General features: G+C 37.9%; 1 protein-coding gene across 13 annotated transcripts in view; it reads left to right on the top strand.

Moving 5' to 3' along the window:
- The window catches only part of R3HDM1 (R3H domain containing 1), a 48,024-nt gene extending 27,907 nt beyond the window's left edge, over nt 1–20,117 (top strand). For 6 of the 13 annotated variants that reach the window (XM_065841493.2, XM_065841491.2, XM_071810759.1 and 3 more), the window contains 13 exons: nt 504–658; nt 2,079–2,180; nt 4,371–4,628; nt 5,107–5,227; nt 9,807–9,961; nt 10,511–10,659; nt 12,578–12,681; nt 13,283–13,450; nt 14,983–15,152; nt 15,375–15,525; nt 16,808–16,890; nt 17,680–17,764; nt 18,709–20,117. In XM_065841493.2, coding sequence (XP_065697565.1) covers nt 504–658; nt 2,079–2,180; nt 4,371–4,628; nt 5,107–5,227; nt 9,807–9,961; nt 10,511–10,659; nt 12,578–12,681; nt 13,283–13,450; nt 14,983–15,152; nt 15,375–15,525; nt 16,808–16,890; nt 17,680–17,764; nt 18,709–19,076 — 2,069 coding nt within the window. In that variant the 3' untranslated portion in view covers nt 19,077–20,117. Of the gene's footprint in view, nt 1–503; nt 659–2,078; nt 2,181–4,370; nt 4,629–5,106; nt 5,228–9,806; nt 9,962–10,510; nt 10,660–12,577; nt 12,682–13,282; nt 13,451–14,982; nt 15,153–15,374; nt 15,526–16,807; nt 16,891–17,498; nt 17,654–17,679; nt 17,765–18,708 lie in introns of those variants that run through there. The other 7 variants (XM_065841499.2, XM_065841492.2, XM_065841490.2 and 4 more) reach the window with 6 other exon arrangements.
- The last annotated feature ends 5,613 nt before the right edge of the window (nt 20,118–25,730 follow it).

The raw sequence follows: 25,730 nt of genomic DNA, 5'->3' as shown, positions 1-25,730 counted from the left end.
TGTGGGAGTACCATTGCAACTATTGTTTTTTATGTATTTTTTAAAATATCTGTCTTTAAGCTCTCCTGTGTTCTGGTTGTTGTTCAAACTGATTAAAGGAGATTCATTTAATTGCCTTCTAAAAGGTCCTTAAAATAGTAGTTTAGTAGGATTTTCCTTTATTATTCCTGCCTTTTTCAGTCCACTTTATTAAAAATGAGTTTTCAAGACGGGCAGGATACAGCAAATATATATCTGTGTTTATTAAGTAAAGACAGAGTGGTTTCGTTTAATTGTTTTGTTTTTTAACTGCCTGTAGTTTGTCAAATGGTGCCTGTGTAGTCATTGCTATTATAAATATAGTTGTGGGTATTTGGCATAAATCTGTCATATAAACCAGTTTGATTAAATTTCAAATATTATTCATTTTGCCTGCTGTGAGCGCGTGTGTTGTTCTTTTCCCCAAAACTGGATGATGCAGCTGGCTGCCATTGGGTTGTGTGTGTTCTTTTCCCACCTCTCAGGTCAGCCGTTCCTCAACCCAGATGGCACTCCAGTCGTGTACAACCCTCCCATGCCTCAGCAACCTGGTAGGACCCAAGTGCCTGGACCTGCGCAACAGCCGCCTCTTCCCGCGCCGCCTCCACAGCCGCCAGCAGCGAATCACGTCCTCTCACAGGTGCACATGTCAAACACGTGGTGCTCGTACCGCTGACTGTCATGTTGGTGTCTGATAACAAGGGATCAGGAGGTTTGTTCTGTTGAAGCATAAGTAATAGCTGCCTAGATATGGGGAACTGGATTTTTTTTTTCCCCACAGTCCTCGGAACTATCAGTTCTGCTAATAAGCAAATATTGTAAGCAACCTTTTCTTAAAACTATAGAAAATATGAGTATGAAAGCGTTTTGGTGTATCAAGAGGTTCTGTCCTCTCAGGAGTCACAGCATGTGGTTACCCCTGGCATTTGCAGTCACACAGCAACCTGGGAAGAGAGCGGATCCAACTGAAATCTTTGTTTCCTTGTCTTGATGTTGGTTTTTAGGCAGATGCATTCTTTGGGTTGCACTGCACAAGCAGTAGTTATGGCACAAAAGAGGTAGCTTACAACTGGTAGATTACAAACAACTCTTCAGTAGAACTTTGGCTTACTCTACTCAAAACTGCACGCTGAAGAACAGGATGTATTTTATCCATTTCATCTTATATAAGAGGAACTTAATAAAATAGGCCAAATTAGAGATGAACTCAGCCCTTGAAGAAAGGAAAAGCAAAGAGTGTGTATGGGCAGGAGAAGTGGGGGTTCTACCTCTTTTTACAGCAGCTATTTCAGGCACCAAGCTACTGGTTATCGTCTCCCACGGTGTTTTTCAAATTGTTCTCAAATTTTATCAACAAGTTATTTACAGAACGTAATCTAAACCTTTATCTTTGTTCATTTCCTCTGGCTTGAGTCTTCTGTTGAGGATACCTGTGTATGCCACAGCAGAGATGGTCTCTTTTGAAAAAGGCTCCTTTGTACCCTTTCTCCCTGTCTAGTGTATAGAAGCCTGCCTGTGGTATTTGTAGTTTTCTTCACAAATTCTTTACCACTTCTCTGCTTGCCTTCTCCATGGAAAATGGAGTTGAACCTGCCAAAATTATTATCAGCCGTGATACCTCTCTGATGTTCAAATAACCACAATCTAGAGAAAATATCTGAGTATTGTTGAATAAGTGAAAGTAATATGTTTTAAGCTACAGTTGGGAGTAAATTCACTCTGTGTTTAGATGCTTTGAAACGACTTTAAAATGCACGTTAGTTTTTATTTCATAGTTTCAAAAAAATCCTCTACAAGAAACACTAAATGTTAAATAGAAGCAATTTGCTGCCTTATAGCTAATATAACGTATAACAAATAAGAGAAACGTATTTCTGCTGGGAGACTGAGACATTGAAAGTTACTTTCATTTTAATTCTAGGCAGTCTTTAGCTTGAAATATCCATTCTATTTCTGATAATAGGGCATAGTTGCCTTTTTTTCTATTACAAGACTTTGACTTTGGTTTTGCTTCTCTTACTCTGATGTTAACCATGTTTATAAACCTGTTATTTCTTCAGCCTATGCGGCCTCTGCAGCCTTCTTCCCAGCCTGTTCAGTACTCTGCAGTCTCTTATCCACCCCCGCTCCTGCCAGTCTCCTCTACACAGCAATATTCTGTGGTATTACATCTTCTGTTCATCTCCTTTCTGCATGGGTTAATCTTTAGTGGGTGCTGACCTTTGCTTGGTTGTTTGTACGTGGTGTGCAATACCAGTGTCATGACTGGCTAGCTTTTCAATCCCCGTCAAGTATCACCTGAGTGGGGGAAAATAGTTCCTGAGATTTTAACATGTTTATTTCAAATTCAGCAGAAATTTATACAGTTGAGGCTATATCCATATATCCTTATATTTAGGTATTTAGATATATATTATTTCCCTTTGTAAAGGAACAGTTTTTCTATGCTATTGTTTTGTTAACCAGTCACTACCTTTTTGTGTCTCTAGATTAACCTCTTTCCATCCTTTCTTGTTTCTTTGTCTGTTCTTTCTTCTACTGAACCCTAATACATTTTCTCTCCCATATTGCTATGGATGGGAGAGTGATAGAGCAGCTTGGTGGGCACTGGTTAAGCCACCACAATGTTACACAAGAGCCATTTTAATATGTATTCAGGGTTTTTATTTTGTTACTATTTTCAACATTAATCAGAAATGTCTTCTAATAATAGATACGGATTTATCTTAACTTGAAAGCCTGTATATAATTAAAACTATATTGTGACTGTTATTTGTACTTTAGGTAGGCAGTTCTAAAAGGAACTGCACTTTGTGGAGGGTGGTGGGTTTTTTAGCGATGTTGTTTCTCGTGTTATTTTATTGTTTGAATACCTGTGACCTGCAGTCACTGTAACTTACCTCCTTAGGAATGAAATGAGAATGGTTAGTCAACCAGTGTGAGCTTCCTATGCAAGTTTAGCCTATGACTAAATTGCTGTTAGCAGCAGCTAGTTGAGGTGTCACTATGCCATGATTGACAATCGTCATTAGGTACATGGTCGTTAAAGTCGAAAATGAAACTTCTTCTGGGTTTATAACAATTTCAAAGTGGTTCACATTCAGGAAATGGGTTCAAATACTGAGCAGGCTGGCAGTTTCAAAAATTTATTCCTGCTGATGGTAACTTAGGTAACATAGTGAAAAGGACTGATGGTATCTCCTCTCTAAACTGGGTATTATGAGAAGCAGAACGTAAAATCCAACATAGAAGAGCATTATATTTGTGTTAATAGGCATCATTAAAGAGTGAAATGCCAAAGGCAAAGTTAAATTGTTGATCTAATGAAAATAAGGCTTTTTAAGCTGCAGAAGTATTCTAAATAAAGTTTGAAATGCAAATTCAGATTTCCAGTGGTAACTAAGAATATCTTTAGCCTGGAAACTCTAAAAATTCACTGTAAGATTTGAACATAGCCAATCAGTAAATGACAGTTTGCTCTTACTCTTTCTCGATTAACTCCTCTCTTCTTCAGGATGATCTAAGAGAAGATCAGGTGGTCTTAAAATATTTTTGATGTTCCTCCATGTTTGGAGAGTCCACTTCTGAAGTGTGAACCAAATCTTCTGTTCAGCAAAAAAAATTCAATACTAGTGATTGGTTCTGATTTCCAGGATGTTGATTATTTGATGCTAAGTTGCCTGTAAAGAAAAGGAGCTTGAGGTTACAGTAATAGAACCTGAAAATTTTGCAGGACTCCTGCAGTGTCCAGTGCAGGCAGCACCATGGTTTCAGATATTAATAAAATACAGACAGTAGGAAACCACTAGAGCACGTTACTTGCAGCTGTTACTCAATTTCAGGCTAAAATAAATTAATCCTTGCACCTAGTCTAGTACCAAGTTAGAGGAACGTACCTTGTTGTTCAGGATTACAGCCTTATTAACTTAAACTCTTAAAACCGAAAATTACTTAGCAATACTAATGCCTTCTGCCGTTTTAACTGGGTTAGATGTTTTCACTCAAGCTTTGGAGTCCAATCAGAAAATGTTAGTGACAAAAATTCTCACTTCATTTTTCACAATTGAACTCTTACAATAGGTAGACAGAGGCAGATGTAATCCAAAAACTGAGTATTTGCAGTGAAATGTCTCAGTGGGGATGTTCTCTCCTGCTGTCAGCCCTGAAGATGATTTACCACTGTGTTCCCTCTCATTCTTTCCTTTTGTTCTTTGTCTGTTGCTAATGCACAGTAATTTGAGATGTGCATATCTGAAACTTACTGAGATATTTGACTATGCTTTTTTTTTTTTCTTGAATGTGCATTTGTGAATGTAATTTTCTTTTTTTTTTTTTTTTTTAAACTATTTCAGCAAGACAACCTAGGATCGCAGTTCAGCCATATGAGTCTTGCCCGCCAGCCACCTGCAGATCCAGCCGAAGCTCCCAGTGCTCTGTTCCAGTCCACTGTGGTCCTGCAGCCCCCACAGCAGCCAGGTTACATCATCACAGCTGCTCCAGCTGCGCCCTCGGGCCAGCCCGTGTCTGCTCCAGGCTACTCCACATCTGGCCACCCTGTCAACCAGCAAGTACTCCAGCAGCAGGGATATATGCAGCAACCTGTACCACAGGTACAGCGGCTCTGTTTCCATCCTCCCAACAGCTAAATTTAAAAACGGATCATGCTGTTCTATTAATGAGCTTTTTCTATGGTGTGAAATTGCCGCTGTGTGCATTTATTCTGGGGTTGGGTGGGTTTTTTTCTGGCTTATGTGTTCTGAAATGAAAGACTTCAGTGTACTTGAGGAGGAACAATCACCCAGCTTTTCCTGTTTACCTGTAGCTGGTAAAATTCATGCTCTGCATAGTTTTCTAGTGTTTGTAGAAATTGGGAATTGTTACTTCCACAGTGAAAAGTAGAAGAAATCAGCTGTTAAAGGGGGGAATTTATGTAGTATAAGTATTTTTAATTGCTAAACCACTTAACCTTAGTTACACATTTTAATAAGTTTTGCATCCATCTTTGTCCATATGATTCTTTTTTGCATTTAGATATCTGCTTCCTATAAACTTACAGGTATTGAATCTTCACTTGTTGCTTGTTTTCAGATGCCAGCTTGTTATTGTGCCCCCAACCAGTATCCGCACTCCAGTCCCCAATACCGCCCTGTTTCTGTCCATTACAACACCCAGCAAACGCAGCCGTTGGCACAGCCCGGACAGCAGACAGGTTGGTTGAACTTTCAGCATTTCATTAGAACACCTCGTGTGTGTTTTCTCCTGGTTTTGCTGTTTTTTAACTTATTTTGCTGGAAGTCTTTTAGTAACTTGCAAAGTAAAGTGAATTAGTCCCTTTAAATGATGTAACATTGCAAAGATGTACATTGACTGACATTTCTAAACAAAAGATACTAATTTTAGATGTTGTGGCATGAAAAGAGTGCTATGCATAAGATACTGGTGATACTGGTTTAATTTGGTTTTCTATCCTAGGATTAAAGGTATCTGAGTATTGAATAGAACATATAATGAGACTTAAGTGGTTAGAACTAGTATTTTTAGTAAAGACTTTCCAGCTGTCTCTGAGTTACCTTTCTGTGAATGTTATCAAGCTGTATTTCTGTCTTCTTTCCTGTTGTCTTTTCCTTGCAACTTGTAACTGTAACTGTCATCATTTTAATAATCTGTACTTAAAAGCTTCTTCCAGAAGATGTGGATTCTTGAAACAAATTTACTTCTGAGCAATGTCTTGTCTCACAGTCAAAACTTTCAGAAGTAACTAGTGGCAGAGATCCTTAAAAATCAGGCTTTTAATACCACGTTTTAGTTTAATATGTTAGACTTAGCATCCTTTTGGGTTTTCTTCACGAAGAAGGATTTTTTAATTCCTCCACTCTGCCACCAACTATGCGTTGCTCTACAGAAATAGGATGAAAGACCAACTTTTACAAATATAAACTGGATTGTTTTATAGCTGTTCTATGCAGTAACCTGTAGAAGGGGTGCGCTCTCTCTTCTGCAGCTCTTCCAGGAAGTGCTCCAAGAGCAACAACGCTTGAAGTTGTTATTCAGGGTTCAGTCCACAAATGTACACAGGATTATTTCATTGCAGAATCATCAAGATGCGATGCCCACACATAGGGTTGTCAGATTATTTTAAAATACTGTTAGTGGCTGCTTACTGCAAAACGGATTGCCACTTTGCACTCTTCAGAAGTGAAACCATATTGACATTTTTTTCAAAGGAAAACAAATTACTAGGTTTTGCAACTTGTTTCATCCGCTGGTGTTAAAGATGTGTTATCCAACTGTATTACACAATCTCAGAATTTTTAATACTGAGACTACTTAACAGCAAAAAGTCTGAGGCTCGGCTGGGGTTACTTCCCCGTTTACAGGGACACTCTCTGTGAACAGCACACAAACTAAATCAGAGGGTGTAGCGAAGTGAAACAGTCTGAATTTGCAAGCGTGGGGTGACGGTGCATCGGCACCAAGATGCGAATGGAGGAATGGGTTGCTATTGCGTAAATTTGTTTCTTGTATGTTTTTAGCTCTTTATGTTTTCACTGAATTTCACTGCCTGTGATGTGGGCAGGGTGAAAAAAGCATCGGCAGCTAAACTGTCCCTCTGTGTCCTCAAAGAAATCCAGTAAGCAAGCTGTGCAGACAGCCACTTCACTGCTTTGTAATGCACCTTGTACCTGGAACCCTGACATCAAGGGATTGTGTTTAAGTAGTGAGGGGTCATCCAGCCGATAACTTCCTTCAATCCTGTTTGGTGACTTGGTGTTTACTAGCACTAATGGTAGAGACAAGTATTTTAATGTTTTAGCAACTGTATAATTAGCGTTTAACTCAAAATCTCCAAATTGCTACCTACCCATTGCTGGTGCTCATTTACTGCATTATAGGCAAATTTAAATCAGCATTCGAGAGATGGAAGGCTCCACATTATGTTCTATGTTCTGTAAACTGCTCCTGAGATGGCATATTTTGAAATTCTCTCTCCTGTAGATTTCTTTGAAACTGTAGGTATTTGTAGCAAGTTGACACAAAGCTACATCCAAAATGGTTGATGCTTATTAGCAATGACTGTTTTTAAGAACAAAGGCAGCGTGGTACTTGGATAATACAGCAATGTGTCTTGTCAAAAATGAGAATTAACAGATCTTGTATTGCTTAAAAGCCGTGGGTTTTATTCATCTTGTAAAGTGGTTACTAACTATGAAATAACTTTCCAAACACAAATTTAGATAAAAGCTGACAGCTGCTGAGAGCACGGCAACTGAAGCCACTTTTGGTTTAATATTACGGAGTAACCCGACTTTATTTATGAGCTGTTGGATTCGGGGCCGTAACACTGTCTGAGAGGTTTACATTTCTCACAGTGAACCGGTCTCTTTTTCAGCTGCTTCCTGGCTTCCTTTCTCAAGGGGTTTCAGGTGAAATATTGCGGGGGTGTCACCTTTAATAAAAATGCTGCGGTTGTCCGATTTTGGGGAGAAGAAAACTCTAAGAAAAAGGCATTTCCCATTGCCATTGTAATGAGGGCCTAGTTACCATGAGACGTGGTTGAGGAAAAATCTTACTTGAACTACATTTACAGCAGGAACATCAGCTGAAATTCCACCAGCTTCTGCTTCACACTGGCCAGTGACAAAACTCTTCCATTGTACTAATAGCTGTAGTTGTAACAGTAGTAATCAAGCTATACTCCTAGCTTGTTACCCGAGTGATTGGCCTCGCTTTTCTGCTCTTGAATAAAGGCTGCTCCTCACTCTTAATGTGTTATTTAGAAAATGCATTTCTATATTCCGTAAGTTAACCTTTCTGATATTAACAGTGATTTCTTTTTAATTACGTAAATATTAAGAAGCGTGCTTCTTTTCTTATCTGCTGTTTCAGAGTATTTCTGTGTAATGAGCCAATGTGCTACAGCAGGTGTGGGTTTTCTGCTGAGTGCTGCATTTCTCTCAGACCACTCTCTATGCAGAGGTGAAATTGTGAAGCTAAAAATAGAGCATTCTTTGGAACGCTGCGGGGAACCTTCTTGGCAGTCAATTTATATTGTTCCAGTTCTCTCTGCTTGCAAAATTGATTATGCCTGTCTCTGGAAGTGCCAGAAAAAGCTGAAAAATATTCACAGCTACATTGCAATTTCTGAGAAATGAGGGGTTTAGATTGCAGCTGTATTGATTGTATCTGTCACATACTGCAGCTTTGCATTCTGCTGCTTTTTAGGCGCCATACATCATTTTGTAACAAAGTACATTTAAGAATTTTGTTTATTACAGAAACGAGATGGATTTTTGTGCACAGTTCAAACTTTAGAGTTATTAAAAAATCTCATTACTAATGCTGATTCCAGCATGCCTTGTTTAAGTTTTGTATAGCACTCTGAAAATATTTAGTGTGGTGTGGGTTTTAAATGAATAGCTCTCATGGTTTAGACCTCTTTAATTTCCTGAAGGAATATTTGATTATATTAACAGTCTTGGTTTAGTCTTCATTGTGGCAATTTCTCTAGAGACAGCCAGCCGAGACTGTTAATTCACAAGGTTCATTGTGCCCTGTATGTATGTAATCAATGAACACTGGAGGGGTTTGTTTACAAAAGGCTTTTGTGTTAACTAATTATTCTCAAAACAGACAGTACAATTTTTTAAACACAGTTTAAAAGAAATCCAAGCGAGCTTTTGCAGCTATATTTGCTTTGTTGTAGTTCCATACCAAGGTAGGGAGCACGGGGAGGGTCACGGTCAGGAGGATGTGAACGTGTCCAAGTTAAATACAGGCTCTTTTTGCCGTCAGTGCTTCTTGACAAGCCCAGTTTTGTGGTTCTGGAGCGATAACCGGCTCTGTCTCAGAAACACTGATAGTTACGAGATTTTGCTGGTGTTGTAAGCAGCACGTACCTATATAATCGAATATGACAAAAAGAACTTGCGTTCTATATGTGCTTTGATCTTGGTAGCGGTTACCTACGATACACTTTAAAAATAAAATTTAAAAAGGCAAGAGTTAAGGTTGGACCTAATAAATGCACAGATTTCCTGTTTGGCACTCATGCTTGCGGTTGTTTGTTTGGGCTTATCTTAGACCTTTTTTGAAAGATAGCAGAGGATACCAGTTTAAGCAATAATAAACTGTTGTAGAGACACTATACACTGGTCAATATGAACATCTTTTGTTTTTCCCCCAAGATAACTGAATACAAAATGCCTTCCACTGTATATGAACGTGGCTTTTATTTGGAAGATTTTTCTCAGTTCCCAGTTGTTTTTAGCATTACAGATATCTGTACGAATTGCCCTTTTAAAAAAGATTTGCACACATGCCTTACCCAGTTCTTTTTGAAGTAGAATTCAGTTTTGAAACATAATCAAGGTATTCTAATCCCTAGGGCACCTAAGGTACTAATAGAATTCAGTATAACTAGAATTTCAGAACTGATGAACCTAGAATGGCCTTGTTCATAATAATGGATAACTAATTGGTTTTGGTATTATCCAGCATGCTTTGTTCAAATGCTTTCAGCTTTCACCTATCAAATCAAGGTGTTAATGCATGCAGCTCACTAGAGTGTAAAGAAATACTGCAAGCATGTGAGAGCAGAATTGCAAATAGTATGTACAGTATTTTGTGCTGGATCCAAATGAATAAATCTGTTGGCTTCTTTTTATAGGCATGATAAGTTGCCAGATTTAAAAAGCCATTGAAAAATGCTGCACATACATTTTCACATAGGCAACTCTGTATAAAATGTGTTCGTTACTTCAAAATAAGATTTAAATGTATAATTTCAGGTTACCAGGTTTTGCCCAACCAACAGCAAAACTACCAAGGTTTAGTTGGAGTTCAGCAGCCTCAGAATCAAAATCTAGTCAGTGGCCAACACAACAACATGGGGAATCAAATTCAAGGTGTGATTGTTCCATATCCTTCAGTGCCATCTTATCAGGTGGGTATTTATTCATAACTTTCCAATCACTCTTCTGTGTGTTTGAGTGATTTATTTTTTAATCACATTGCTGTGTAAGTGGTAGAAAGCTGCAGGCAGGTGTCAAAGGTGACTTTGGGGGCAGAAATTAAAAAAACAAAACCAAAGTAAAGCCCCACCACAATTAAAGTGAGAAGAAAATCTGTCACAAGTGTATGAGTTCTAGTCCTGTTGAATGCCAAGTGCTGTGTTAATTGTGATTCAAAGGATGGGAAGGAAAGAAAGAGCTCATTAGATTTCCCTGCCCGCCATCCTGCTTTCTGTTGTAGAGAAAAATCTCTCTTCTTAATTTATGGAACCAACATTTCCAGTTTGGGGGAAGATAAAAAGTTTTTGGAATAAAGCACTATTATTTCAACTACTGCTGTCACTGGTCTGCTGGATTTAGAGACCTCCAGACCATTTCAGTTTCTGTTTCTTTAAAAAACTCTTATATAAATTAGGTGATGGTCAAGAAGCAGAAAGAAATATTGTCTGCAGAAGAAAATCTTAATGTGTTCTCAATTTTAGGTTTCGGTGCCTCAAGGTTCCCAAGCAGTGCCCCAGCAGACGTATCAACAGCCTGTGATAATTCCCAGCCAGTCAAATCAAGGGTTGCCCACAACAGGAATGCCGGTTTATTACAGTGTCATTCCGTCAGGTCAGCAGAATAATTTAAGGTGAGTAGAACTCCGTTATTTGATTTCTCAGCAATTAGGCTTAATTGGCTTGTAATAACTGACAGGATTTGCTATAGTATTGCATATGTTAAAACGTATTTTAAAGGCAGACTTACAGACACTTTAATATCTCTTTTGGTCTTTTTTTGGAATTAACAAAAAAGCCCAGTACTGTGTTAATTGGGACATACTTATTAGACTGTAAAACACTGTTTCTATATCACTTTGAGCAATGCTTTACTACAGTTCCACATCTTAAGATTTCAGCATTCCTTTTCTTACACACAAAACACCAGTGTGTTCTGTGACAGTGCCTTTATGCAGTAACATTTAAGATGACTATCCATATTCACTGGTTTTGTCAAAGATACTACTTTATAAGGTATAGAGAAAAGACAATTAGAATCCCAGAAAAAGACTTACTTTCTTTTGTGGAGCTTTGTCTGGAAGGAGCACAGCTTATTTTGTCGAGATAGCTAAGGAGGCCTGCTGGTGCAAAGCTGGCTATGAAACAAGCAGAGGAACCTTTTCCTATGCTTGGCTTTTGTTTGATAAATAACTTTTTATCTACCTTGGTAACAGCAAATTGGTCTACATATACAGACCTGCCTGTGTATACAGCTGTGTCCCCAGCACAATGTCCGTGTGTGTGAGAGAACAAATAAGCAGATACCTAAAAGAATTCATTAGGATTAATGCGTGTTACGAATTTTTCTTCAGTTTTTTGAACTTACAAAAGTGCATCATTTAAAAATACCTTGCTTGCAGCTTTTAAACAAGCATCAACAGTATAATGCTTGCCTCATCCTTCTGTGAGTGCAGTGACTTATATAGCATTTGTGCCATCACTGCATGGCTTCATCTATTTAAATGTGAGTTCTTGTTCTTTGTGTCTGAAGGTTCTTTTTATCCTTTTCATCTGTAGTTATATTTGAGGTTCAGTGAAGCCATAGGTAAACATAATCCCAGACTTTTCTTTGAAGAAAGTTTTGTTGCTTGATCTTTTGCGTCATTTAGAGTGTCCCTCTCTTTTGAACAGGGAAATGTTTGTTTGGAATTCAGAGCAGACTAGCAGCTAATGACAGCATCTTGCTTTTATCAAAATAGTTACACGGCAGTACTTTGACAAGGAAAGCAGAATGCTCTTCTGTAGGAACTCAGTTGTCTCAAACCTACAGGTCACTATTGAAAACTGTAATCAATAGACGGATGAGAAGCTGCATGAGAGCACACATCCCATACAGATATAAAACCATCTGGTTTCATTTTTGATGAGTTTTGTCTGCCTTAATGAAAGGGTATCTTTAAAATTACATAACTGCACTGTGGGGCAAAGAATGGAACAAACTTCTTGTGACAACAGGTAAAAATGATAAGTCCAACCCTATTTGGTAAAGCCAAGGAAAGGCAATAATCTCTAAACTGTGTTACTTGTGGCTGAAACAGAGTTGGCTTGTTTGGTGTGCTGAATAAACCGGCTGAGCTGCACGGGGCCACCCTCCTGTTGAGCGAATGGATCCAAAATCCTCGTGAAAGGTTCTGTGGTGATCATTTAACTGAGACCTAATTCTGGTTAATTGGGCAAGACAACAAATTGTCTTTTTATTGTTATTCTATTCATACAAGTCTTTATACTGATATAGCACTATTGACACAAGAACAGTACATCAAAATAGGTGAATTAGTACAGCTGCTTAATGTATGCAGGGCATAAGTCTTTGCCAAAGAAGAGATGTGAAACTCCAGTCTTCTGAAGAATGAGTAGACTTGGGGGTAGGTGGGAATAATATTGATTTTAAAATTAACAGTCTCAGTGATTTGCAGTACGTGTAGACAGCAAACGCAGTAGTCATGATTAAATAAATGAGTGTAGCATAAATGCCTGTTAGTCATGTTCTTTTTTTTATTATTATTACAGTTCATCAGTAGGATATTTGCAGCCTCCTGGATCAGAGCAGATACAGTTTCCTAGAACATCATCACCATGCAACTCACAGCAGCTTCAAGGACAGCAGTGCGCAGGTTGGGGGAATCAAGTTTTTATTGAAAGACCTCAAAAATGTCTAGCTATTATTGTGCTGGGTGATTGGATATTTGCTAGTAAGGTTTTTATTTAGAATTAACTGCTGTGTTTTATTTCCTTCTGTGTTCTATTTTTGAAGTTATACTGGAGGCAGGTTAACTTGACATCTCAATTTATCACTGAAGGTTCTCAAGTTACTGTCTTAGAATAAGTAAAATACACCATAATGACTTGCACGTCTGCTTGTGAGTCGAGACAGACATGGGAACCATACATTTGCAGCAGAATGACTTGTGTCTCTTCCTGAAGAAGCTACATGGGTCTGAAACATTTGAGAACTGGGTTTACATTTGATAGAACAAGAGCAAGGCAGTACGCTTGGCTCTTCTACTCTAGACTTCACTTAATGGAGAAGGAGCAGTGATTTTTTCTGAAGCGTTCCCGAGAAGAGGGTGAAAACTCTGAGCATTCTGGGTTTAGATAGAGAGGAGGGGTAGTTTTTTGACCTGCTGAAAACCTAAATGAAATACTCCTGAGCTGTGTGGGGGAATTTTTGTTTTGTTTTTATGGTAGCCTTATTTACTGCTTTTACTTTCATAGTTTATAGCAACCATTCAAGTCAGAAGCCATCACCTCCTACATTATTGCCACCTTCATCAAAGTCAAAGCCCCAACAGGCTGCGTCCATTGTGCACTACAGCATAGTGTCTCCACCTTCATCATCTAAAAGTTTGTCCACTGGTCTTTCCATCATGCAGCCAATAAAAGGTATATTTTATTGGGACTTCCATCTAAGCCATTCTGTCTAGAAATCTGTTGTAAATTATAGTGTTTGATTTCATGGCTAACTGCTAGAAAAAACAACTTGAGTGCCATCTCTGCAAATACGTTTTTTTTTCATAATCTTTCACCTGAATTGCTGTTATTGCAACTTTAAAAATGACGACGTGGAACGTAAGTGAAACAGTAGCCAAATTCATAAGGGCAACTCCCAGGCAGCCGTCTTCAGGTCAGAGTGTCGTTTAGCAGACACACTTAAATCAGGTTCAGAATGTTTCGATCTACAAAATGTTTAGGCAATTTTTAAAAGGTGTATAAACAGCATCCTCAGTGGCGTGTGAAAACAGATGTGAGCTTTATTTTTGTAAATACCAATATAGTAAATATTTCAGAACACAGTTTACAAGAGGTAGTATAGGTTTAATATTATGAGGTAATTAATCTACATTGTTTGTTTTCTGAAGGAGTCTGCTTGTTGGTTTTTTTTTTGGAGCCCAGGGGTAGTGAAACAGTAGCCTGTTTAAAAAAAAACAAAAACAAAACCAAGATGAATGCATTTTATAATCTATATCTGACTGTTCCTAAATGATGCTATGACATAAGTAGTAAATTGAGAATATTGTAGACTCCTCCTTTAAAGGTGGATTATTAAATTATGTTTAAACCATGTGTTTTAATTGTGGTTTCTGAGAAATGATAAAAACAGTGGGTAGCGCAGAGAAGGAAATTGCAAACAACCATTTGCAAATAAACAGGACATTATATAAATTACCTGGGACAGAGCCAGGCCAAAGGGGGAAGGCAGCTTCCCTCTCGGGCAGCCTCTCAGCACAACTTCTCATGCAAAACCTTATGGAACAGCCTTGGCTGTTCAGGTGTCCTCTCCGGCTTCGGCATTTCTGTAGCTACCGCGGTGGTACAGGATGCGGGGATCAATTTGCAGTCTCCACCCAGAAAAATGTTCAGATATATAAAACATCTATATGAGGATAATTTTGCCTCAGACTCAAGATGGATTCCACGTCTTCCTGATGTGTGCTGTCATATCAGAGAAAACATTTTGAGTCTGTATTGCTGTACATCATGTAAAACAAGCTAGGAAACTTCTGGTTTTAAATAAAGCACAGTTTTGCTTAATATCCCGTGTTCAACGCATTGCTCTGACAGTAACCACAGTGAATGTTGAATACTTTCACCTGCTTTTAAATATAATTATTTCTTTAAAAAATATTATTAATAAGTTTCAGTGATGCACTTTTCTGCTTCTGGGAAGCCCTCTAGAAGTTAACTATTGCAAATTTGTCTGATACTGGGAATATAATTATACACAAGATACTGCTCCAGTTTTCTAGAATTCAGCAGCTTGTTTAGCAAAACATTTGTTATTTCCCTGTTAAGGGTTTTTTCTGTGTTTTGGGTGGGGTTGTTGTTGTGTTTTGTTTATTTATTCATGCCTTTTCTGCTAAAATGAACATTGAAATGGATGCTGAACTGTATCCTGCTGATTTCTTGTCTTGTAGCAGTAGCACCACCCCCAGGTGGAGGAGTGGTGATGATGCAGCTAAATATACCCAACAGTCCTCAGCCCCGGAACCATTCACCGCCACAATGGAAACAGAATAAGTATTACTGTGATCATCAAAGGGGGCAGAAGTCCACAGAACTTAGCACTTTAGACAGTGCTGCACAGGTATGAGTTCAATGTTTTGTTTTCCAGGATGACTTGATAATTTGCATAAGTTGCGTCTTTGCATGTTTTGGGGTTTTTTTCAAAAGTTCTCTTTGGGGAATAAAAATCTGCTCTGATAGTAGTTAATATAGCTATTTTAACTTCCGTCTGTGAATGCTGTGGGTATTGTCTGTCTTGTTCAACTAGGTCCCTTTTAAACCACTAACTTATTGTTTGTTCCAGTTGCAGCATAGTCCTCAACTCGGTAGTCCTGTCACCTCACCAGCCCCATCACCAGCACCAGCTCAGCTGTCAAACATGAAGAACATCCGTCCCACGTTAACACCTCTTTCCATTGTGTCCCAGTTTTCTAGACCTTTTGTCCCTGGACAAGGTATGTTTTTAGTTATCTAAAATGGTTTTTATTTGAATGTTTTAAAATACATGTTATATGAGGATTTTCTGACAAACTGTAGGTCACTTTAGTACAATGCTGTTGAAGCAGGATCATCAAAATTATCCACTGATAGCTTCAAGTTCTAACCATAAGTCAAGAATTTGGCGCACACTCTCAGTACAGATATAATTTTAGAGCTACAAAGATACAATAAATAATGTGGGACTAGCTGATCTTAATATATTAGTTGGGCATATAATATGTTTTGAGGGAAAGGATACAGAAATGGGATGTTGAGAATAATGTTCTGACAAATGCACTTATTAGTTGGTGATGCACTGAATCAAACCACTGCCTCAGCGAGAATTCTTCATTCCTTTGGAGAAAAAGTAGCACGATGGGACGAGAGCCTCTAGCCAATACTGTTGCTGCTTCAATTCCTATTTCAGATAGTAGCCACTCAAAGACAGAAAAAATTCATTGTAGAATTTCAGTCCTCTGCTGCCATGTTAACAGAAAACAGAGGATTTTCACTGAGATGTGATACTTGGTAGTGTTTAAAAAGCAAATGACAAAAACCCCCTTTGTTAGTGAGCAAAGACATCCTTTGTGATTGTAGTTACCAAACTCAGAATTAATGGGTCTGTTTTACAGAAAGATTTACTTTAAAGCAAAGTTAAAGTCTGTATGTCTTCCTTATTGAAAAAGCAAACCTTATTTTTTTTTGTGTGTCTTTGTGGTGTCTTCTGCAAAATCTTTGTCATTGCTTTGTATTCCAATGTTATTGTAAAAATTCCACATTGCTTGTTGTAAAGCAGTATGCCTCTCAACTTTCTTAATCTTCTGTGATTGCTAAAAACTTCTATTCCATTGTCTTTGTGGATCTTTGGAGCAAATAAGACTGTGAAGATGTACCTGGCACTAATCAGGGATATAACCATGAAAATTATTACATTAGTACACTGAGAAGAGCTTTAGCCTTAAGCTCATTTTGAAATGAGAGGATTTAGATAAGACTGCAGTGAAGAAAAACCTTGCCTATTTTTCAGTGTAGTCCTTTAGATGCAAGAAAGCTTACACCTTGTCACCTTGTGATCAGGACGTGACTGACTTGTATTTATTTAATCATGCCCAATGTTATTTTGTTAGCTTAGCCAAATACGATACTTTGTGCATAGTCATTCTGCTTTCTTTTCTGTGGAAGATACACGCTGTAAGAGGAACTTGGAGGAAGATGTCATGTAACAGAAAAACCCTTCTAATTACCTTTCTCTTTAAGGAGATGCCAGATACCCATTGCTTGGCCAACCCCTGCAATACAATCCACCATCTTTGTTACGTGGACAAGTAACAAGCCAACAGGTATTAAAGAGAACAATCTCCTGACAGCACTGAAAAAACAATTCAGGACTGCTTATTGTAACCAGCGTGAATGGGGGAATGGGTGATGGCATTAGAAAAGTAATTGAGTGGAAGGTGCTTGCTTTCCAGTAATGGTTTTATTCTGTGTTGATACTTCCCGTTGTTCTTGTTTGTTGTATTAAACAAACCAAACAAAGTGAGAAATATTTTCCTGAAATTTAGCTTTAGGCGCAGTGTAGATTATGGATTAGTTTTTCAAAAGCAATTTGCCAACAGTTCCAAAAATCACAGGAAGAATGTTTGCTAAAAGGATTTTGTCTTATTTGAATAACGATTTTTTAAAAATAGAAAATACATGTGGGCATTTCTAAACAAAGGGTTTGTTTCTTATAAGAAAAACAAAACCAAAATATTACTGTTAGCAAAGCTAAAAAGTTTTGCGATCTGTTTAATTTTGGGGACAGACACACAGACCCTCTACCTTGCTCAGATCTACCTGAGATCAGACAGAAGATGTGATGGATGGGGGGGTAGGGTAGAAGGGTCATGTTCTTCTAAGAAGATTTAAGGTGATTTTCTTTCTGTCGTTTCCTTCATCTCTTCTGAAGCCAAGGATTGAATCACTGCAGGATTGCTAAACTCGAAGATTAAAATTGTACATGAACATCTTTTCTATACCATGGTAGCATGGAGACATTGATCTACACTGTTTTTCACTGATCTAACCCAGAAATGTTAAAATACTGATGCACTGTCATTAAAGTACATAATTTATGTCAATTGTTCCAGTGTCAGCCTGGAAACAGACATGGCAACAGGGGGAAGAAGCCAGCAAAGAAGGCTGCGTCAGCAGATCTCTGTGCAGGAGAACCAGGTATAGAATTGCTGATTGCCACAGTCCTCCAACAAAATCAATTAGGGTGATGGGCTGGGAATGTAATAAGAAAAGCACAGGTGAGAAAAGAGCCAGAATGAAGAGTAATTAGCCAGAAACGGAGATGGCAAACACGGGAAACATAAGGATGGAGAAGGGAGACTTGATTAGGACAAGAGGGGAAGAGGGAGGTTAAATGAGAAAAGTGTAGTTGTGAAGTCTGGAGAAAAGACCAGAGAAGATCAGAACTGGACAGTACTAAAAGGAAAAGCATGTTTTTCAGTTTACTGGATATAAGTTCTATCATATTGTTACATTAAATCTTGTTATATTAATTATACGTAACCCTGCTTCCTTTTACTTGTATGGAATGTGAAATCAAACATGGACCACAACTTAGTTTGTGCTTCTACAGATTAGCTCCTTGAGGCTGGTAAAGATATCATCCAAATAAAACCAGACATCATCTATTTTCATATCTTTACTGAAAGTAATTTTCATTGCAAGTGTGACCTACTATCAACTCTTTGCAGAAAGTTACAGATAAATCAGCTTTTTCTAACAATTTACTGGAGAGGATTTTTTGAGAGAAGGCAGACAGACTAGTTTTTTAGCACAGTGATATGTAAAGAGTTAACAGGCAAAGCCAGTCAGATGTTATAGTGTATTCTCAAACCTACTGCAAAATTAGGCGTGGATTATTTTATTTTTCCCTCTTTCTTTTGAAGGTCCTCTTTGTATTCTCAGCTTTTATTTGCATGCTTGTAGCTGTAAGCAGTACTAAATGTGAAAGCAAAAGGCTCTTTAGAATAGCAGAAATGGAATGCCCATGTATTTCATATTAGTTAACTGGAGATACAAGTATGAAATAAATCATTTTTCCATTGTGTTTGTCATATCATTGTACAATGACCAATTCTGATTGAATGTTTTTCTTGTTTCAGCTGTGGGAAAAGTTCTAGAAATTACTGAACTGCCAGAAGGCATAACTCGTACGGAAGCAGAAAAACTCTTTGGAGAACTTTTAAAAGTCGGTGCCAAGATTCGGTGGCTAAGGGATTCGCAGTGTCTACAGACACAGCAGCAGCACCATCGTCGGTACTGTGGCAGCGGAGACGGTAGCGTGAACACTGAGCCACCCAAACCCAGTGACTTGGCTTCCACTTACACGGTTCTAGCTACGTTCCCTACAATGTCAGCTGCTCAGAATGCGTTGAAGAAACAAAGCAGTACCTCAGTGAACAAGTTCAGGCTGAGAACAAGCAAGAAGCACTACGACTTTCATGTTCTGGAAAGGGCTAGTTCTCAGTAGCAGTTACAGCAGTGGACGCTCAGCCTTTACTACTTCCATGTCCTCCTGTCCTTGATTGGCTTGATGTTAGGGGGTTTCTGTTCTCTTCATAGAGACTCCTGGGATGTTTTGTCATATGACATTAGCCATTGAAGAATAAATAACCCAGTGATCCAGCAAGATGAAGAAAAAAAAATAGTTAATCCCAGACAATAGCAAGGAATCATCTTTGAGACAGGCAGCTTTCTACAAGGAATGCTGTTGAAATGCCCCCTACTTTTATAGTAGTTTTGTTTTATATTTTTGAATTCTTGTATCAGATCCAAAGTTCTATTGTACAGCAAATGTTCATAAAAATCCATATTCAGATTTGTATTTTATAATCCCTTTTCACAGCCAGCACACAGCTGTCCATTCCAAGGCAGGAACCTGAGGATTGGTGGAGGGGAAAAGAGAACCATTTTCAACAAATTACACTCATTTTCTAATAAACTACCCCAAATCTTCAAGTTAACCTGTTCTTTGTTCCTTGTGTTTTTCTTTTTTTTTTTGTTAAAAAAAGTAATTTTAGTAACTAACTCCTTAGATTGTCGTTTTCTTTTGAGATTCATTCAAGCAATGTCAAAAGAAATTACAAGTAGGTAGTACCCTTGAAGGATTTGCTTCTGATCCAGCAAGTTTAGTAATTATTTAAAGAGGAATATGAATAGGTTACAAAGAATGTTCACTGAATCACATTTTAATATTTCTTCTTCTTTTTAGCAAAAGCGTGAAGAAACTAAAATGTATCTTCACAAGTGACAAAATGTTTGCACTTTAATTGTGTTCCCACCAGTATGGATCTCATTCTCTTCCTTTTCACGCTAAGATAATTGTGTTTGATAAGTGCTGGAAACCTTTTTAATGGTTTAAGTTTTCATCATTTGCAGATGCTCACTGGACATTAAAGATTCATTGCACATAAATGAAACTTTTTTCAATTTGTGTAATTTGCAAGGCTGTACAATGTGTGCTGATGCAAGCCTTTTTCAGTTCAAGAAAATAAATGTTTACAAACACAAACTTTCAGTGCACTTGTTTAAAACTCTAGGAGTCTTCCGAAACCTGGATGACCACATATTAATGGTTTGGATCCCTTCGAATGTGAGAAAATAACCTAAAAATAACACAAAATATTAGAACTCAAAGAACCACTATTTGCTGTTCCTCTTCTTGAAGCATTTATTTGTTATCCTGCCCTTCACCATTTTTAAATGTTTCCCTATGTAAGTAAAAAAGAAAGACACATTTATCAGAGACCGTAAGGGACTGGTCTTGTGGTTTTATTCTTAGCACAAGCACTGATTTGCTGTGTAGATGAGCAACTACTTGTTCGATTCCTCAGCCTGTTGCTTTGTAAAAGACACATTTGTAACTTCCATTAAATGGAAGGTCAAGGTAAACAAGATGTTGAAAAATGCATTTTGCAGAGGAAAAGTAAACAAGTTAGATGCCTAAACCAGCATTACTTTTCATCTTGCATGCAAAAGATCCTGTCCCTGAAGAACAACCACCAAACAAATGTGTGAAGTGGTGAGAACAGTCCTATGCATGTTCAATTCTTAAATCCTTCCTGTGATGAATCAAAGTATTTGGAAGAAAACTGACCTGTCTGGGAAAAGCATAGCCTAATTAAGTAGATATATGGAACTTGGTTCTGGAAAATGCTGTAGTTGCAGGTATTTACATGACTAAAAGTAAACTTGCACACAGATGCTCTCCTAAAACAGGGGAAAATGTTCAGCTCTGAGACAGATCTACTTATCTCTCTCTCCTTTTCTGAAAGGATGGTACTAGTCATTTGAGCTTTTATGCTACTACTTGAATTAATACACTATTTAAATGAGGGGATATATTTTTTCCTCCTCAGGTTGGATTATCTTTGGTAGTTTACTGTTCCCAAAGATAAGAGCCCCATCTTGCACAGACTACAATATTCCCCTCCTCTGAATAACACAGAGATAACATGACTAAGGCACAGGTTCCATCACTGCCTCTTGCCCATTTCCAGTGCTAGTTTAAATCATGGTTTTAATCCTGTAAAGTAATTAACAGATTAAAGGTCTGTAATGGCAGGTGTCAGAATGCTGAGAGGCAGCTGCCTCCTGTGGCTAACATGTTCCAGGACAAGATTTTTCATAAATGTTGAAGAGTAGTCAATAGCTGAGAGCTTCCATCTATTCTGAATGGCCCAAGAACTAAATCAGATGTCAAACCATTTGAAAAGGATACTGCATGACTTGCTGCATTTAATAAACTTTTCCTGCAACAACCAAAGAGAAGAGAATGCAACAAAAGGTAAGCATGGAGAACAAATGCAAGCCAAACAAAAGGATAGGAGGGATACACTGATTAGGAACAAGTCCCAGCATGTATTTAATTCTTACCAAGTCAGTTGTAAAGCTGAGTGCAAATTGCTCTAGAAGAAAAAATTACAATGTGTAAAAAGCTAGTTGTATTCTAATCCTGAATCTAAGGGCTGACTATGATTACTACAGGCAGGTCACCCCAGAATGTTTTCCTTCGTGTTAAAACAAAGGCAGCTGATTTTTTTTGGTCGGGATGCGCTGGTACAAGCCTCGCAGATACAATTCACAGGGTTTTGGAAGTGCCAAATGTCTCTGACATCTACAGTGGGCCCAGAATTCCACTGTTTCTTACAGTCTGGTTCATTCCTGATGTTGTGCTATTTCATACTGTCCCTGGTAACTGGACAGGGTTTAAACTCATCTGACCGAGACCACTTCTGCCTTCCTGGATTTTACACTTCTGTACCTTTTGGTTCCTCAAAACACACAGGCCTCTAGACTGTGTACAAAAACCCTGGCACTAGATTTGTTCCATAGATTTGGATCATGTTCTGGAAAGAAAACAAATGTACTTTAGGACATGAAACAGACATTGTACATAAAACTAGCATTCTCCATTGTTCTCAACGAATCATTTAGTTCTCCAGTGTATTTAACCTTCCTGTCATTTAACATTAAAGCCTGGTTCGTAGCAAATATGGCAAAGGAAATTAAGTGGAGACTTAAATTATATTGCAGTAATTTAATACATTTCATTTGGTTGGGAAAATGTCTCAGAACTTTTAAAGCTGAGGAAAAGGCACTGGAAGAATAACCAAAACCTGAACAAATCTAGCTATTATCTACTCCATCAAAGGCTACTATTCGTTTTACTTTTTAATTAATACTATTACAATACTGTGTAAAATGCATCCCTGAACTATGAATAGATTCAAGGTTATTTGTGATATTACAGTGAAAATTATAATTCAAAATTAAGAAAAGAAACTTAAGTTTCATAGTCTGGGAACACTCACATCCACATGGACAAGAGGTTGGATTCAGGTAGATCAGAAGAACACACCTGAGAATCTATTCCCAGCTATTCCTCCCTGCTGAACTCCAGCCTCACTGTGCCTCAAGTTTCAGCAAGACTGAATTGGTGTTGAGTGAATTGTTGGTAATGAGCATCTTGCATCTTACCTGAGACTCCTCCCTGGGCAAATGTCACCTATTCTAATCTGAAAACATTTTCTTTCCCTCACACACAAATGACATAAAAGGAAAAGCGGTGGAACATTTACAAAGAGAGAAATCTAGCACTGTGGTGTACTGAAGACTGTAGCGCTTGGGTGTTTCAACGCACAACCATCCCAAATCCTACCAGCCTCTTGTAGAACACACGTTTCAAGATCCAGGTGGTACAGGGCAGTGACACAGACAAGCGTTCAGATTTGTCAAAGCATGTGAAGAATTGTTTTGCTTGATGAATCAAATAAAGTACCTCAATATGTTACACCCCTTTCACAGCAAGACCATTTTTTTGTCTTGTGCTATTCAAATAGCTCTACACCCTTTTCCTATCTACTAATGCAAACCACTTCTCTCTCAAGGTGGAATAAATAGTTATATTCTCATGCTATGACATTCATCTGTGCCCTAAAACTTTGAATTTGACATGTCTGTTGTTTTCAGGTGATCTTGTACTAACTTGTTTGGATACCTGAAAGGGAGTCAGCATTCAACTTGGAACTAACTTCCTTTATAAATACCTATTTTAGCTCTGTGACATATTTTTTCCCTAGAAAACTGGTGTGGGCTGTAATTTCCTGTATTTAGCCCTGAGGCAAAGACTGCTTATAGGAAGTTCTGGAGAAAACGGATCAAACCACTTTCATGAAAAATTATTGTAGCTAAAATTTTTATATATATTTAGCTGAGAAAGGACTTATTTCAATCCCTTCACCTACAGCTCAATCTTCATGAAGGTTGATGTGCTGTCTCTATTCAATATCCTGCTCACATTTAAAATGTTTTGGGTTTGGGTATTTTTGGCTATTGATGTCAACAAGTATAAACTTAAAGTGCACAGTGTTGATGTGACTTCATTTTGGAAGCCTTACTTCTTGTGTGTAGACCAAAACCCTTAAAAGGGCCTATTTCCCAGAACATTCTGAAAATTAAATTTCTTTAAGTTCTCTTATTCTGGAACCTGAGAGCAAAGTCACTATTCGCATCTGAAAACTTCAGAGGCAAGTTCCAGTGTAAATGAAGGTGCCTCTTGGCCGACTTGAAAATGTATCATGATGACAAACATTCTTATCACAATATGTACGAATGTTCATTTGTTTCAGTGCCTACCTTGTGTGTTTAGGCCGTAGGGCTGGAGTTTGGACCTGACTCTGTTTGACAGCCCCTTATTAGCAAGGTTTTTTTATCCTGCTTGTAACTGCTTGACATTTTGCAATATTTGGCATTTGTCAGGTTGTAAGTGGATCTTGCTTAAAAGGTTCTCAAGAAGCATTAAAATTTGGTCCAGGGCACAAACACTTCAATGTTTGCTGCTTTTTTATAGTTTTTCAGTCTTACTGGTAAAGCACATGAACCTAATCATTATATGGGATGCATGCAGCTGCAATGAACTGTTTCTGCACTTCTGAGGAGAAATCTGAACGTCAGATGAAACTAGTGCTGTAAATGAAAGAGCTGTATAGGAAGATTTGTATGTTGCTGATAGTTCTACTTTTTAAAATGGTATAAATTATAAAAATAAACTGTGCTGCTGTGGATAATGCTTAACAGTGAGGTCTATTCTTAATTCAGTTCGCATACCCCAGCTAACTGAGAATCTGAATTAGACTGAGGATTGATGATAATACACTGTGCTGACAGTAAACTTTTCAGACGCAAGTGTAACAGAAGGGAAGGCACGCTACAAGCCGACTGCACTATGGACTAGCTTAGGCCCTAAGGGATCTCTTACATTTGATTTCCCAAAATTACTTGACAGCTAACTTGGGGGAAAAAAAACAAAAGGGAGGGGACACCAAATAAAGCAATATTGCACATCATACTTGAATTACATACTCTGCTTCCTTCTCATATTTTTTGCGCTGGGTGTAGGGTTAATTAGAGATTGGTATGCAGCACAGCCTTGTCCTTCTTATGGTTTCCAAGTCAGTTACTCTAAGAAACAACATTATTAAGTGTGCTATGATAGTCTGTCACATTGATTTATACATACCAAGAAATACACCAGAGCTTGTTTCCACATTTACTCAAATCTGTCGCCTTTTTACTTGGCTTAAACTGATAGTTTGACTTGTTAATGAACCACTTATTAGAGTGAAGCAACAGTGCAATTAAAAACAAGGAAATCAGTAATAAAAATATTTTCCTTTTAAATCCAAGTAGATCTGTGCTGGTTTTTGGGAAAAAAAAATAATATCTTAAAATGTAAATTACTGGTTTGCATTGTTTCCCATACTGATTGCTGAATTTGGTTTTGTGTATTCATTTTAACAAACTAGCTGACATTTCCACAAGAGTAACAACCGTAATACACACACACACAAAATTTGCTGAAGTCAGCCAGGGACCTGGCAGCACACCAAGGAAGCGAATTACAGGTAATGCTTCAGCTAACAAATTATTTATTTCTTTTTTCCTAATAAAACTCTCTATTTATCAGTTATCCTTCTCTTTTCCTAGGCCTACCAATTGAAGAACTCTGCTGTTTTCCAGAGATATCTGCTCTAGCAGCTCTCAGATCAATTGTAGCAGCAACTCAGTGACCCTACAGTTAGAGAATTATACTTCTAAAACTGTAATTATTTGAAACATAATTTAAATAGTTCCAATGTTGTAAAAGATTGTACACCCTCACAAAATTACTTATACAGTCATCAGTAAGCCCTTCCACTTTTATGTTTAAACACAATTTCTTTCTTGCTTGAAGTGTAGAAATTTTTGAAAATGACATTTGCAAAATAATTTCCAAAAAAATACGGTGTTGACCACTTCACTCACCTTCCTCGTGCAACTTGGCTTCCAACTTAAATGAGTGCAATAAATGCAAACTACAGCTGTTAGGAATGTCACGAGAATTAATGCAACACATCCAAATTCTTCATAGAGTACTAATAATAAGATACTAATACACATTACAGCCTAACCTCTTGCTCTGGATGCACATGCAGAACAAAGATGTCTTTTTGTTCATCTCTGAAAAATGTATAGCTTAATACCATCCAACCTTGAGCATTGTTCTTAAATATATTTTGTACAATGAAGAAAATACAAAGAAATAATACCATCTCAGCAGACACTCTAGTGTTCTGGCAGTTAC

The sequence above is a fragment of the Patagioenas fasciata genome, chromosome 7 (genome assembly GCF_037038585.1).
Source record: "Patagioenas fasciata isolate bPatFas1 chromosome 7, bPatFas1.hap1, whole genome shotgun sequence".
NCBI classification, from domain to species: domain Eukaryota; kingdom Metazoa; phylum Chordata; class Aves; order Columbiformes; family Columbidae; genus Patagioenas; species Patagioenas fasciata.
This window is presented reverse-complemented; position numbering and strand designations above follow the sequence as displayed.